The 15,962-nt window shown below is 40.7% G+C and overlaps 1 protein-coding gene across 9 annotated transcripts in view; it reads left to right on the top strand.

Annotated features, from left to right (window-relative positions):
* The window catches only part of PHF14 (PHD finger protein 14), a 175,027-nt gene that overhangs the window by 48,332 nt on the left and 110,733 nt on the right, over positions 1-15,962 (top strand). For 8 of the 9 annotated variants that reach the window (XR_008597838.1, XR_008597839.1, XR_008597840.1 and 5 more), the window contains exon 14: positions 5,666-5,834. Coding sequence is in view for 6 of the 9 variants with exons in the window: in XM_054991576.1 (XP_054847551.1) it covers positions 5,666-5,834 (169 nt within the window). In the remaining 3 variants the exon portion in view is untranslated. The remainder of the gene's footprint in view (positions 1-5,665; positions 5,835-15,962) is intronic. The other variant, XM_054991575.1, reaches the window with a different exon arrangement.

Raw genomic sequence — 15,962 nt, 5'->3', positions numbered from 1 at the left:
CCCTACTGTGATGCCTGCCTTCTTGCACCCCCCTCTCTCGGATGGTTCAGTTGTGGAACTCTGTGTTCTGAGGTAAAAATCGGGTCAAGAAACTGCAGACAGTTAAAGAAAGACAGTACAAGACTCCTGAATAGGTATTTTATATAAAAGTTAGTATGGCAACTGAGTTTTTAAATGGTGCATGACCTTTCTAGGGGCCATTTCAATGTGAACCTCTCACATGAACCTGTCGAAGTGCCCACCACACCACCCCTCCCTCAGTCCAATTCCACCTCACGCCTCTTGCAGCCATCACAAGTCCCATGGGCAAACACTGAAAGTAGCAGGAATTGACTTGAGGGAGGATTGCTTCTCACATGGGCAGTTCTACGTGGCCTGCTCCAGAGTGAGCTCAACTAGCAACCTGGTGATCCTAGCACCTGAGGGGGAAACCACCAATGTGGTCTACAAAGAGGTCCTTCAGTAGGAAAAAAAACAGCTGTACATATTTTTCACTTTATTTATTGCACTGCAATCTTTTCCTTTTAAAAATCTTTTAAATAACTGTTACATTTCGAATTTCTCTTCATCAGTTTTCGGCATCAACACACTTCGCTTTATTCAAATACTTTTGTGAAGTTTGGGAACTATGCTATTATACTACAAAACCAACTCACCCCCCCCCCCTGCCACAAACCAAAAAATGTTACATACCCATAAGTATTATAATTGGACTTAAATACTGTAAAATACTTGGACTTAAATACTGTTAAATATTGTAGCAAAGCATGGGCATCAAGCTAGTCTCTGTCTGTCTCTCTGTGTCTGTCTCTCTCTCTCTCTGTATGTGTATACACACACACACACATATATATAATACGCACGCAGACTGTAAACTTAATAGTAAAGTAGGTCGCTCATGTCAATCACAAAAGCAGCAAAGCCAGCCCTATGACACATAAGGAAGGAGTTTCTGCAGAGTTGATGGGCTGCCAGTGTATGTAGAAAAAATGATTTTGTAAAGTAATCAAAAGAGAAGAATCTCTTTCCCTAAAATTTTAAGGGCTCAGCATGCTCTGGGATCCCAAAAAAGAGCCCCCCCCCCCCAGCACAGAATGTTGAGAGCCGTTGAAAAGCAATTAGACGAAGGAAGAAAGGAGGGATTCGCCCCCCTTAACTCCCTGAAAGCATTTGCTATCCTGGAGAACAATATGTGTGTATGTGCACTCATGCACGAGCAAGTGTGTGTGTGCGCGTTTGTGTGTGCATGTGTGTGGAGGGAGGGGATTTCCAGATTGTCCATCCTCTTCCAGTTCTTCATGGACCTCCAGCTCTTAGCAAACTGCATGATTGTTTTCATGGAGGCACTGAAAGGAACCCACCTGCAGAGACAGGAGAGGTTTCTGTATGAAAGTCCAAGGGTTTTTTTTTAAAAGGTGATGCTGCACTAAAATAGCCTGATGAGGCTTGAGTACTCTCAATGCCCTTGGAATGTTTGGAGCAAATGAGAGTCAGGTAAACAGAGGAAAGAAGCGAGGGGAAGATGGAAATGTTATATGCTTAGGTCCCTAAGAGTTGAAAAACCCTGAATGGAGAGATTGAGGGGGACACTTCACAATAATTTTTTTCCATACTCACCCCTTCCCATTGATTCCTTACTAGAGATGGGCACGAACCACATTACAAACTTCAAAACCCCACGAAAATGGCGATCACGATCCGGCGGTTTGTGATCGGCCATGGCCAATGAACCAGCGGTCGGTAAAAGCCTGGTTCGGTGCATTTGGCTGTAGTTCGGGAAGCCAGACACTCAGGCGCCAGCAATCAATTCCCCTGGCAACGGAGCCGGGGGAATGCCTGAACTCTGTCTGCGCTCCTTCTGTCACCCTGGAAGCCCGAATGGAAGCCCAGCTTGCCTTGATCGGCAGGTCTTCCTTCCAACCACGGAGCTGCAAAGTGGTTACAAGTTGGAAGAAGACACCCAGGGGAGGGAGGGGGAAGGGGTGTCCTGTAGCCACGGGCACTCCAATCTCATCTCTGCAAACCCGGATAGGCAGCTCTGATGGCCAAACAGACCTCCTGCGTTGCTCAATGGGACCTGTGCTTATAAATAGCCATGGGCTCCCAGGCTGGGTTTCACTTTCAGTGAACAGTGGAGTGGAACAGAGCTCTTGCTTGCCACTTGCTAGCCTTTGGGGAGAGAAACTGAGAGCCTCGCTACAAGTGACATCTTACACGCGAACGGCACTTGATCATTTTCGCAAGTCTTTCTGGGTACTGAAGTCCCTCTCCCACACCCCTTTTCCTTCTGTTCCTTCCCCTCTCTGTTAGAATGGCTACCTGAAGAGACGGGGAAAGCCTACGACAGCAGCTTTTGCAAATCGTCTTGCTGGGGGGTGGGGGATGCTCTGGAGAAAGCTGACATGTCGCTGAAGTCCTTCCCTCTCTGTTAGAACTGTTAGAATCGCTGCCTTAAAAGTCAGAATCAGAAAGAGTCCAGTAGCACCTTTAAGACTAACCAATTTTATTGTAGCATAAGCTTTCGAGAATCAAGTTCTCTTCGTCAGATGCATGATACAAACTGGTCAAATACAGAAGAGGAGGGTGGAGAGGAGAGAGAAGGCGACATATATCAGAAGGGGACAGAATGCAATTAGCGGGGAGGCAACCAAAACATTCCTTTGCTAGTAAACATAAACATCTCCTTTTGGTGTGGAGTCAGTTTGCCATGTTAGTTTGCAGCAGTAAAAGCATCCAATTCCTATGTAGTATAAGCCTTCGATAACCACAGCTCTCCCTGCCAGATGCATCTGACAAAGAGAACTGTGGTCCCCGAAAGTCCACACCAGGCGCCACTGGGCTCCCCCAGACCACGCCACTGTAAAGGAAATCTGTTACCTGTGATAATGTGATAACCATTCATCTCTATGAATGGTTATCACATTATCACATCTCTATGAATGTCTATTCCTTACAGGTTCTATAGCTCATTCATTACAATAAGAAAAGCATTTATCAATCAGTGCCTCCTCCCATTATGGAAGATATCACTAGAAAATTTCAGCAATCGATAAAATGAATGAATCAATATGTCAACTATCACTAAAGTGCTGTTGCTGTATTATTTGTATGTGAGATATAGCCAGCTGCCTGACGGATGTACTGTATGTTGGAATCCTGAAAATCTCATGATATATTCCTTTGAAGGATGCTTTGGGCATTCTGATTTCATGGATGAACAGCTGTAACACTTGTCTGTCTTGTTTATCCCCCCCCCCCCCGCACACGCACACACACCAGATGCACCTTTTTCCTGTTTTTGTTTTTGCAGAAATGAACAGAGGTAACTTTTAAAAATGTGTAGCTTCATCTAGGACTAACTATATTAACTTTAGGGATTCCCCCCCCCCTTTAAAATCTTAAATTTTGTTTTTAAACATTTAATAAGTTTTCTTTAAATTTCTGGTTGAAATGTAGATGAGATAATGTAATTGTATTTTGCTGTAGCACAGTTGACTTTTAATCATTAGGTTACATTTTGTAGTCATACCCTATTTTTATTTTGCTTTTTAATTGAAAAAGTTTCATTCAAAGCTGTCTGATCAAGAGGACATGTAAACTATACATCTCTGTGATAGTAGGTCAGGGAGGTAGCAAGGCTTTTTCTTTTAAAAAACTGGCTAGTCTGTGTCATGAATTTCATGCATCAGCTACACTTCTGATTCCAAATGTGGCTTTCACTTTTAATTTAACTAGGGTATATTCAGTGGAATAAAATTGTAACAGAAGAAAGTGCCTTATTGATTGCATCCTTTTCATCTTTAGATATGTCTTGGTATATTCATTTCAAGATATGGGGGAAGGATATAGAACAGCCCTTGTTAGAAATAAGTAGTTCAAAAGAATGTTTCCCGATTGTATAAAGCTTGCTATTTCAGATGTTTATTCTGTTAAGCTGTTAGTTAGCTCTATTGGTAATTCATATTATTCATGAAGCATCAAGTTATAACTTTCCCTTCATTTTACTATTAATGGAATTTAGTTTGACATTAACAGTACAAGTGGCCAGAGGTTCTCAAGACTGTTCTTGTGGAGTTTGTTGCCCAATTGAATTTCCAAGGTGGTGGTGTAGATCCTGTCCCTACCACTCTACTGGGTGAAGTTTGGAGCCTTCCTCCAACTTAAGTAACTCTATCTTGTTGGATCTGCACCTGAGGATGGTACACTTGTGATTAAAACAATCTTGTATTGAAGAGAGTAAAAACGCTTAAATTTACAACCGAAAAAAGTAGGAAAAAAGAAACCTTTATTTAAAAATCACTTTTCAAGCTTTGAAATTGACTTGAAGACACATGTATTAATGCTAACACAAGAGAGGGATCAGCAAACGAGCGCGAGGGAAACCAACTCCCAAAGGGTGCCAGTGTCATCTTACTCTATCTTCCCACCTTCACCCAGTTTTTATTTCTTCCTGTCTGCCCACTCTTCTGTCCCTTTTCCCCTTGCTTCCCCCCTGCCAGTCTGCTTGCTTGATGGCTCCTTTTCACGGCCTGTTTGCTCTTCCCTCCCTCCATCCACTTTTCCTGTTTTCCTACTATGTTCCTCCCTTCTGCCTATTCACATTTCCAGCCTTATATGGCATGATGAAGTTAGGGTGAAAAAACAGGCTGGTGGAGAACTGTACACAGTTCTAGCCTCTCCATATCCTCGTTTTAGGTGGCTGTTACCACTATGTCTTTGCATGGCATCTTAAGTTGCTACAGCAACCCAACCTGCAGCCCAAACACCCTTCTCCTCCCCTCCCTTGCACATGACATCTTAAGCATGTACTGATTCTACTGTTGGTGTTATTTCCCCAGTGAAATTTTCTGAGTGTGGGCATTTTTATTGACTCTTTGATTTTTATAGGCAGTAGTCTAATCCTCTATAAAATGCCCAAGCTCAGAAAATTTCATTGATAAGCCTTCATAAACACTGTATGACTAAAAAGTTGACAGTCATTGCTATCTTCTACCTTTCTTTTAGCAGACTCTGGATTGAATGACTTCCCATACTTTTTAAGGATAAAAAAAATCCATTATTTTCTTTGAATTTGGTCACCTACCATCTTTTAAGCAATGAATTGATTCCCACCCCCCTCCCAGAGGTGACTTTTCCCTTGTCAGTTCTCCAGCGAGCAAATGTAAATTTAGCATGGGATTAGAAACAGCTGCAGCTAATAAAATAGTAAGGATATATAAACACACACACAAACAGTGTTTAAGTAATTTTTAGTTCTGAATTTCCTTTTTATGGGTGTAAAAAGGGGGGAGGGATTTTGAGCAACCTAGTTTGGGCCTTGTTCCAGAGACCCTTTTCACATACACAGACTAAACCCAAGTATACAACTTTACGGCACAGGGTTAAGCTGTTTTTCTGTACAGATGTCCTTCCCATTATAACGCTGCATTTCAAACTTCTTTTAAATCTCTGAGCTTAAAAAGCTGAATATGGAAGGGCGGGGGGTGCTGCTTTGGAAAAATAGCAAAACCTTACGCATTCTTCCTGTTCACCTCTTTTTTATTTGAAAATGTTTTGCATTGTAGTGAAAGCGTTTGGGTCTTTGGATTTTGTTTTTTCAAGGCTGCATGCAATTCTTTTTCTGTGATATCTGTTGTCTTCATTGTGAATTTTTCTGTGCTTCCAGGCAGTGTTCAGAGTGTGACCAAGCAGGTAGCAGTGACATGGAAACAGACATTGCCATGGAAACTTTGCCAGATGGTACTAAGCGATCAAGGAGGCAGATCAAGGAGCCAGTGAAATTTGTTCCACAGGATGTACCCCCAGAACCAAAGAAAATTCCTATCAGAAACACGGTAAATGACTGCTGAGTCAGAAATACTGTCTTCTCATTTAAACTCAGGATTCTAAAAGCACCAGGAACTTCAGTGTTAAAGATTTATTATATTAAAAATGAATATATTTATTTAAATATTTGTATCCTGCCATTTCCTGTGTACCTAGTTCAATTGTTTTAATTTTAGTGGAGAGATATTTTGAATGCAAAAGAGGATGCATAAGAATATAAAACCATTTTGTTTTAATCATGTTCCACGCATATGCCCTTCATGTTTTGGGATGATTATGTCACAGTATAGTTTTTTAAAGTTTTACTTCAACAGAGAGACACTGTCTACTGGAGTAGGCATATATCGTAATTTTAAGTGCTGACATTCAGAAAAGCTATTCCTTTTGAATCAATTATCTTGGATGTCCGGGTCAAATAAACATTCCACATGGAAAGAGTTTTTGATGAGGTAATCCTTTTCAAATAAGGACCATTGACTGAGGTATACTCTGAGATGGTCACATGTGAGGGTAATGTTAGGTGGACCTGGACGCACATTTATTTCTCTTGTGAATGCAGAAGACTTTCAATATCTTATTTATTAGCTATTTTTTCCAGTGTTCATGGCCAAGTACTTCATGGCTTCATGATTTTTTTCTCTGAAGAAACAGATCATTTCTGTGTGGTGTAAATATATTTATCAAAATGGATTTCAGAATACTCACCCACGCAAGTAGTTGATACATCTCCCTGAATCATTTAATTTTAGGGTAATATTTGCTACCTCATGTGTGATGCCAAATTATTTGACACTTCTAGACTTGGTTCTAATTCTCAGAGGCAAGGTGTGTGGGGTTTTTTTTATTTATTTAGTAATTTTGTCTTGTGACAATATGTTCTGTATGCTATAACTAATCTATTTTTAATGAGGTCTTGCTACAGTTGCTTGTCAAAGCTAGACAATAAACTTAAGTCACTTAAATCCCTTGTTCTGGGATGTGTATGTGGTTTGCCGCCTTGACAAGATTAACCTTCTCTGTGTAGGCTATGGCCTGCTGTGGGTGATTAAGTTCTGTTTTATAGAAAATGTTCTGTGTGTAGCACTGCCTTCTATTGCCTTTATTAATGTTTGACAGTATTCTGTGTTACAGTTCAAGAAGTAAGAGGGAATAATATGCTGGAAAAAGCAACTTCAGTTTCTCTGCTTTAAAAGAACTCCTATGAATGAGTACAGTTATTTGTCAAGTGTGTAGTATAACATCTATACATTTATTTCTACCAACAAAAAACCCTGTCATGATACAGTTCAGTTACACTTTGTACTGGTCCTAGCTAGATATGAATTTAGATGAATTTATGTTGCAAGGATCTAACCCCAAATGGCGCATAGATATTTGAGTACAGACACACTTTTCAGTTCAAAGCATGTTTGGTAAAAAGTCATAGAAATGGTCACTGAAACCCATGGGTTCCCACCTCACGTGGTATGGCAGCTGCCAGCCTTGTGCTGTCTTCCTCCTGTACCTGAAGCCATAATGATGGGTGGGGTTCAGATAGAGAACATAGTGCTGCTGGGTTTCTCCAGGCAGACAAAACAGTATAAGGCAGCTCATCTTACTTTATTGTCCTTAACATATTTCTGTTTCACCTTTCTCCTGAAGATGGCAAGACAGCTTGCAAGCATATGCCTGCAAGGCACCAAACAAGTTAAACTAATACATCATTAAAATCCTACAGTCTGGAGCAAACAACCATAGAGAAACAAGAACATCAGCATCTAAAACAACAAATTGCCTTCTGAAACAGCATTACCTTACATCTTTATTTAAAATACTGATATGGAAGGTGTCATCTTCATTTCCCTGGCAAGCTGTTTTATAAAGTTAGGGCAGCAACTAAAAAGCCCATGCACCGACTGAGGAAGATGCGTACTTACCATCTTAGAGCAGCTCTGTTAGAGCATAGGATTATAGGGTCCATCAGATGATCTTTTAGCACTTTCTTTCCAATGACTAAAAGCCAGAAAAGCATGTTACACCCAGCCCTGTGGATGCATGGAAGCCACGTTCATTGCTCGCCTGGGGCAGCTGCAGTGCACTCCAGGATAATAAAGAAATAGCGTGGCTGAGTTACTATTCAGGACTTGACAGTCTTATGTTGTTCTTGATTATATTCAGTTTATTTATTCAGTTCATTCAGTTAAATTGTTACTCAGATTGAATTGCAATCTACTGTTTTCTACCATTTTGCTTAATTTCTTTTGTACTACTTATTTTATTCTCTCAAATACTTTATTATTTCTTATAACTTTATTTCAGCCTCAGCGTAGAAATCATTAAAATCTAGTCAATAGTGATATTTCATTGTTAGCTTACTTAGGACATGTTATGGGAACAAGATTTTTTTTTTGTTCTGGCCATTTTTCTTCAAAACTGAAATAAAATTCTAAAATTTTGGATTGGTCCCAATATGAAGAAAGTTGTTCAAGGAAGGAGGTATCCTGCTCTTGCTAGAACTGTTCAAGTGTGCCACCTACTGTCTTTCCCCCAAACTGTTTCTGCAATATATTTTTGCTCTTTAGTGGCATCATTAGTAAAAGCCCTATTTACATTAATAATGAATATTTACAATGAAACATTTTAATGTTAGATTTAATTTAGTTTGGCTTTAAGACAGTCCTTTCCTAAAGACAAACACTGGATAGATCCAAAGTAATTGAGTATTTGAACATACAGTGATTGAAAATTGTCAGAGAATACACTTGACTCATCTCTGTTGCACTTGATTGTGTAGAGTAGAATTATATGAAGAATGTATACATGCTTAGGAGGGGACATTGACTAAAGTATCAATATATCTAATTTTCAACTTAAAGCCAGAGACTGAATTTAAGAAAAAAGTCCTAGAAAAATCTGAACTTTTTTTTTAAAAAAAAACCCTGGGGGCAGACGGGAAAGATGATGGACTTAGCTGGGATGGCCAGATTTACAGCATTAATTAAAGACAAAACTCTCTCTATATTCATGGCAAATGGGACATACTTTATGGACTATCTGCAAGAGACAAAGAAAAATGAATTAATGATTTGTAGGTTTGATTTTTAAGAATAAGGAGCGGGTATATCAAGAAGATTGATATGTAGGCCACTGTTGGCTCTTTGTTGTTGTGTTTTTGTTATTTTTTATTTTCCTTCTTTTACTCTATCTTTTAACTTTTTCACAATAAAAATAAAAAATCTAAAAAAACCCAAGAACATTAACCCCACCTCCCCAAAACAATAGAAGCAGCACCTGTAGCTTTAAGAAACAAATGCCCTCTGTGCCCATTGCTAAGCAACCAAAATAATTTTGCCAGCTGAAATCTTAGTTTCTGTGAGGAAAAGATGGGGTAAGGGTGCAGGGCCCTTTCCAGGGCACTTTGGCCTTTGAAAGAGGACTCGTTGGAACCAGGCCTACCAGCAACCACTGGATGACTTGATAGTTCTGTGACTCACCCAGACCCAGCTTCTTGCTACCATTCAACAGCAACCACCAAATGAAAGCCAGTGTGGTATAGTGGATAAACTTTCAAACTAGAATCTGGGAGATCCATGTTCGAATTATCACTCTGCCATGGAAGCTCATTCAGTGACCTTCAGCCAGCACATTCTCAGTCTAATCTACCTCACAGGATTATTGTGAGGATGAAATGGAGGTGAAAAGAATTATGTAAGCTGCTTTGGATCCCCATTGTGGAGAAATAAAGCAAATAATAAATAAATATAGCTGAAGGAGGGGAGAATAAAAGGTTGGTGGGTGAGAAGGGGAGAAGGAAGCAAGGAAAAGGGAGAGGTTATGGGGGTTGCTAGGAGGTGAAAAATAGGAAATAGTGTGGGAAGGGAGATGTGAGGTGCTGCTTGCAAGTTGTTGGGGGTTCTCTGCCACACAGCTGGGCCTGGCACAGCAGCCAGAGCCATGCAACTTGGACAGAATTCAAGAAGCCAAGGCGGCTGAGATTCACAATATAGTAGTATGTCACCGTTGACATCTGGTGTTGTGCCTATGATCACAGTAAATATATTGATAATTTTAGAAAGATTAAAGTTTACTTTAATAGTTCTGGCCATTAAAGATATTTCTTGGTTTTCCCTTCAGACTTTATGGAGGTGTTTTCTCTCTTCATATAAAGGCACTATTGTGCACAATGCTTTACTGAGTTAAAGCAGTGGGTGACTTGTGTATATTTGAGCATATGTAATCTGCCATTAAGCTCAAATGAGTTTTCAGAGCTGGGAACAGTATTTAAAAAGAACAATAAATAAAAGAACCCCAAATTGAATCTGAAACTTTCATCTTAACAGCAGAGATATAATATAATAAGTTTAACTCTATCACACAGGTTAAAAGCCTGTGTCCAAAAAAAGCAACAGTATCTGAATAGGCCAAGCTTTCAAATTTGATGAATCTCAGATGGTGTTGTGAATTCCATATAAATATGGCACCCCAGTAGAGAATCTCTTGATTAGTGAAGGCAATTTCATCTCTGAAAATGGTGGAACCCACAGCAGAGATTCATAAGTGAGTCAGGCAATTACATTACTGTACAGGCAAGCACGTATGTGAGTAGGCATTTCCTTAGTATCCTGGCTCATGTGGTGTATGACTATAGATAAGAACAAGTGTCATGGAGCACTGGGAACCAGTGGGGCTTCATTGGAGTATTGTTGATTCTTACTCATACCCATCATATTAGTGCACAGCTTATCAAAAAGTGTATTACATTAGTCCAAATGAGAGCCTGTGCAACAGTGGCAAGATACTTCTTTTACAGAAAGGATTAGTTGAAGCTTGACAGAATGTGAGCCTAATTGCAGCCTCTGCTTGAGAACCAGAAGGAGCACTGCATCCAGAAGCACCTCCTAAGATGTCTTCTTGAGGGGCAATGCAACCGCATCTAAACCCAACTTGGCCAAAAATAGAAGCATAATTCCTCCTGTAGTTTCTCAGTTATCATGTGAAGATTTTAAGCAGCAGTTTTACTATTGACTCTTGCAGATTAACTGGGACTGTGACCACACACTGAAAAACTGTTGTTTTCTCCTGGCTCTTCAGTGCTGATCAGGATGGATGTCAGTTGATCAGATGTGTTGTAGAGTGAAAAGAATCATGTAATCGGCCTGGACTTTTGAGGGTCAGTTATTGAAATGATCCAATAAAATCTAACTAGAAGAAGAGGTGGGTTCTGCTTCTTTTGATGCTGAAAGTCATAATTGGAGCAGTGTTTATCTGCAAAGATCTTGGCAAAATTGTTACAGCAGGTCACCCAAGGTCCACTAAAGAAGGGCCAAGAAGAAGTCTCAGCTTGATGATATCATGTAGATGCAGTGGTAGCAGAGAAGTAAGGTTTCATCACTATCACGGCATAGAGAACGTGCTTTAGTGTTTTTAATGTATTTTTATGCGCTTTCGCCACTTAAATGTTTAGTTGTCATTTGCTTAAGTTCCTTTTATGTTCTAATTGTAATGGCCTTTGGCCCTATCAATGAATACTACTACTACCAGGAAAACTTGCCACTTTGGGGGCCTGCAGATATTTAGAATTAGGCAGGCTCCCTGCAGAGGTGGCACAGGATTTTTCCAAATAACCAGTATTCAGGCATTTAAAACAGAGCAAAAGCCCTTTTTTGTTATAGGAAAAGAAGCTTTCAGAAAATGACAGCTAAGCTTTAGTCTGCTCTTAACGATACCATTTTAAATTCAACAGTGCTGTTTTTTTTTTAAAAAAGCATTGTAAGTTACTGGTGATATCTGAGCACTGAAAGATGAGTTTGGAATGTAATACCTAAAATAAGTAGTTGATTTCAAATCTATTGGATGTCTCATTTTAAAAATTCTCAAATGTGTGTTGTTTGAAATAATAAAAAGTTTCAAACACTACCCTTTCCTCAAGACCCCTGCTTTAAACTATGTCTATCTCCTCTATTTCTCCACTACTAACTTGTCCTTCACCTCCCATGAATCTCAGTACATCAAACAACTTATCCCTTAGGTTCCTTGACTGCCAGCAATTCCTCTTGTCTCAAGTTTTATTACATTGTTCTTAGCTAAACTGACCTTTCAGTTTCCTTACAAAAGCTGTACTGTTTGTTAGTGTTCTGTTACTGATGCTTCCCCCACGCATGTTTGTAAACAAACTGTGTAACAACAACTCCACCAATGGGTAGAAAGCTCATGAATGAGGAAGAGGGATTGCTTTCTATTTTGAAGAAATTAGGAGATTTTGGATATATTCCCTTTATCTGCAGTAAGATGTCATGTAAGATAGAACTTAGAGACTATCTTTAGGATGTCATCCCCAGGGCAATTGGAGATTAAAGCACGTGTGTGCATTCACAGACACACACACGGTCAAACTTTTCCTGATGCAAGTTTTAATTAATTACATCTGGGTTTAATTAAAAAGAAATATAAAAGTACCAGGTGCTGAAACGATGGCCCTAAAGCTAACATCTAAATGGTGAGCAGAAATCAGGCTGATGAGCTTTAGCAGGGAAGTTGATTTCAGTTTCAGTTGGGCTAGTAATATAAATTAGAGGAAAATAGCTGCAACCAGTACATAAAAATGTTATCGAGAAAATGCAATGTTATTTGACAAGCAGCACAGCTTGACGATGTCACATAGATGCAGCAGAGAACTTCTGAGTGATGTCTCTGATGCCATTACCTGCTTTGAGACTATAAACCAACATCTCAAACCTTTATTAACAATATTAACAATAAACCCCTTAAAATCACCTCATTCCTAGGAAAGGGGTGGTTTGACTGAGAAGCACAAATTTCTGCACAAAATTGGCATGCACACTATAGTCAGATTTTTGGTATCTCTGTTTTGGACTCAGTCTCCTGGCCTGTGGCTACATCTCCCTTGCCACAATGGCCTCCTGTTTCAGAGACTGAGATGAGAGATCTTATTGCTTTTCTTTCCTTTGGCAAATCCTCTGGTAAAGATCTGATTCCCCCAGAGATGTATAAGCTTTTCTCTGATTGGTGCTCATCCATTCTGGCCAAGCTTTTTGTAAGGATGCCAGGCACCTCTCAAGAGACTTCACTTCAGGAGTAAAAGTTCTTTATTGATAAGATGCCAGTATTATACACTTATGCCATCCTTACTAGGACTGGCAGCTACAGACAAGGACCAAGCAGAAATAGGTTCCCCTTTCTCCTAACACTCCTCTAACTCTGCAAGTACGAAAACAGGCTGTGTGATTAATGGACTTCTCATGGTCAGGCAGGCTCCCAGACTCAGGAGAGAGTACAATAGGAACAAACACCTCCTGTTCTCAGTTTCCCACCCTAGGTTCAAATAACAGAATTACCCCAACAGCTTCTTTAAGCTTGCATTTGCTTCTCACATATCTGTAGAAGTTTTTCTTAGCTTATTCTGTAGCTCTCTGTTCACCCACATCAGTTTCTTGGAGCCCTTACCATGTTTCCGTCTTGCTGGAATAGTGAGGGCTTGAGCTTGCAAAAGCTCATGTTTGAGAAGAGCCCACCCTTCACTCACTCCTTTCCCTTCTAGCGCAGACCCCCACGGAATGACTCTCATCAGGCCTCTGAGTTCATTGAAGTCAGCCCTATGAAAATCTAACCTATGAGTCTGGCTACGAATTTCCTTGGCCTCCCACAGCAACTGGAATTCAAGGAGGACATGGTCACTTCCCCCTAAGGTCCCCACCACCTTCACCCCATCTACCAATTCTTCTCTGTTGGTTAATATTAAGTCTAGTACAGCCAAGCCCCTGGTAGCTTCCTTCACCATTTGAAAAAGGAAGTTACCGGCCAGGCAGGTCAGGAATTTGCGTGATTATTGTCGCTTTGCTGAGCTCGTCTCCCAGCACACATCAGCGAAGTTGAAGTCACCCATAATTATAAGGTTCTGATGTCTGGATACTCTACCAATCTGTTCAAGGAGGGCAGCATCCATTTCCTCTCCCTGGTCAAGCGGTCTGTAGCAGACTCCCAACAACAATACCCTTTGTTTTTCCTCCTCTTATTTCCACCCATATACTTTCCACCGGGCTGTCAACCACATTCTCCAAAACTTGCTGACAGTCAAGCCCTCTCCTCGCATACAATGCCACCTCCTCTTCTACCCTTCTGGTTTTTCTTGAACAACTTGTACCCATCCACCACCACATTCCAGTCTTAGGAATCATCCTGCCAAGTCTCAGTAATTCCTACTATATCGCAGCCCTCTGTTTGCAAGAGAAGCTCAAGCTCTTCCTTTTTATTACCCATACTTTGGACATTGTTATATAGGCACTTGTACCTTTGTTTGCTCTGTCCTACTCAGGTGGCCCCCCGCTGTTATCACTTCTTCATTGAAATCCCCTTGTTGATTGTCCCCTTCCCCTTGCGACATCAGTTTAAAGCTCTCCTGATGAAGCTTTCCAGGTTCTTTCCAAACATTTTCTTCCCTGACCTTGAGAGATGAAGCCCATCATGTGCTAGACGGCTTTCACTAAGGAAATTTATCCTATGACCCCAAAACCCAAAGCGCTCCTGCCGGCACCACCACATCAGCCAATGATTCACCTCGAGTATGATCTGCTCCCTTTGCATTCCTCTTCCTTTGACAGGGTTAGAAGAGAATACTACCTGTGCCCCCATTGTCTTCAACTGCCTTCCAAGAGCTTCATAGTCCTCTTTAATTCTTGCAATGGTATTCGCGGCCGTGTCATTAGTTCCCACGTGAACCAGCACAAATGGGTACTGATCAGTCGGTCTGATCAGTTTCGGCAGTCGGTCTGTAATATCCTGAATTCTGGCTTCCGGCAAGGAACATATCTCTCGGAGAAGGGGATCTTGCCTGGACACATGATGTTCCATACCCCTGAGCAGAGAGTCTCTGAAGACCACCACCTTCCGTTTTCTTCCACTTCTGTGTGGCCCCATGCCCTCTTCACTCCCTTCCAGGTTTTTGTGGTTCTCGTTCCACTCTCGTTTCCATCACCATCTCAAGCACCTCAAAATGATTCTTGAGCTCCAGTGGACCAGAGCGTTGCCTTAGTACACGTCTTCCTGAACCCTGAATCAATGTTCAGGAAAGGGTTAGGAACCATTGACCATAACCTGCCTGTTTATCAGTTGGCTCAATAGAGCACTAAGGGTCCAACCAAATTCTTGTTCATGGCATTTGTCAATCTAACCTCATCCTTCAATTCAGTTGACTGGAACCAATTATGGGTAAAATTAGTGGGCCCAAGCATGGACTAACACTGTTCTTGTTACGGGAATTCCATTCTGCTAGAATTGAAGTGGGTATTTCAGCCTTTAGACATAGCATCAGCCCACATTTTCTTGACTGTCAAGGCAAACTATGACACCTTATAAGAGAGCTATTGGTCTGTATCAGAAAGAAAGTATTACTTGTAGAGCAATATGCAAAAGTATACAGAATATATATGGAAAGATTCTTTAGGCGACTGTTTTCTCAAACTGTAGCTCACTCCTGGAATATGGGGTTATCTTGGTAGTTAGCAATGGTGTAGCTCCAACTTCCAGAATTAAATTCCAGGAATGGGCTGTTAGCTAAGTGGTTAATAGCAAGCAGGGAAGACTTGAATGGCAATGAAGGAAAGACTTAGAGCTGATTTGAAGGTCTGTGCTGTGATAGTGATGAAATCTTACTTCTTGATGGAGAGACTCGAAAGTTCCATCTATCAGATTCTGGGCAAGAGTAGTATGCAAGTATGAGAACCATTTAGTCCTCCTTACATTAGGTTGGAATCCTGCTAATGGATCACATGCTGAGCTAAGAAAAATATCTTCAAAATCAAGTGCTAAGATTAGGGAGTAATGATCACTTTCAAACCTATTTCCAACCTCAAAATCATGCATATAGGATAAGAGTGAAAACGAGACTACAATATAATCTATTGTACTTGTACCTTGGGAAGAAAGATATGTAAATGTGTCCCCTGAGATGTCAGACTTAGTGCCTTCCAGGATGTGCAGCTTGTGGAAGGATAATAATTCTACCATTCTCAAACCCAATTTGTTGATGACAAGATCCATTGACTTCTGGTTTAAAAGAATAGCTTGCTCCACAGTCAGGTCACCAACACACCTCATGGAATCTGATACTCCTGGACTAATTCTGGCAGTTAGGTCACTGC

Source organism: Eublepharis macularius, chromosome 11 (genome assembly GCF_028583425.1).
Source record: "Eublepharis macularius isolate TG4126 chromosome 11, MPM_Emac_v1.0, whole genome shotgun sequence".
Lineage (NCBI taxonomy): Eukaryota > Metazoa > Chordata > Lepidosauria > Squamata > Eublepharidae > Eublepharis > Eublepharis macularius.
This window is presented reverse-complemented; position numbering and strand designations above follow the sequence as displayed.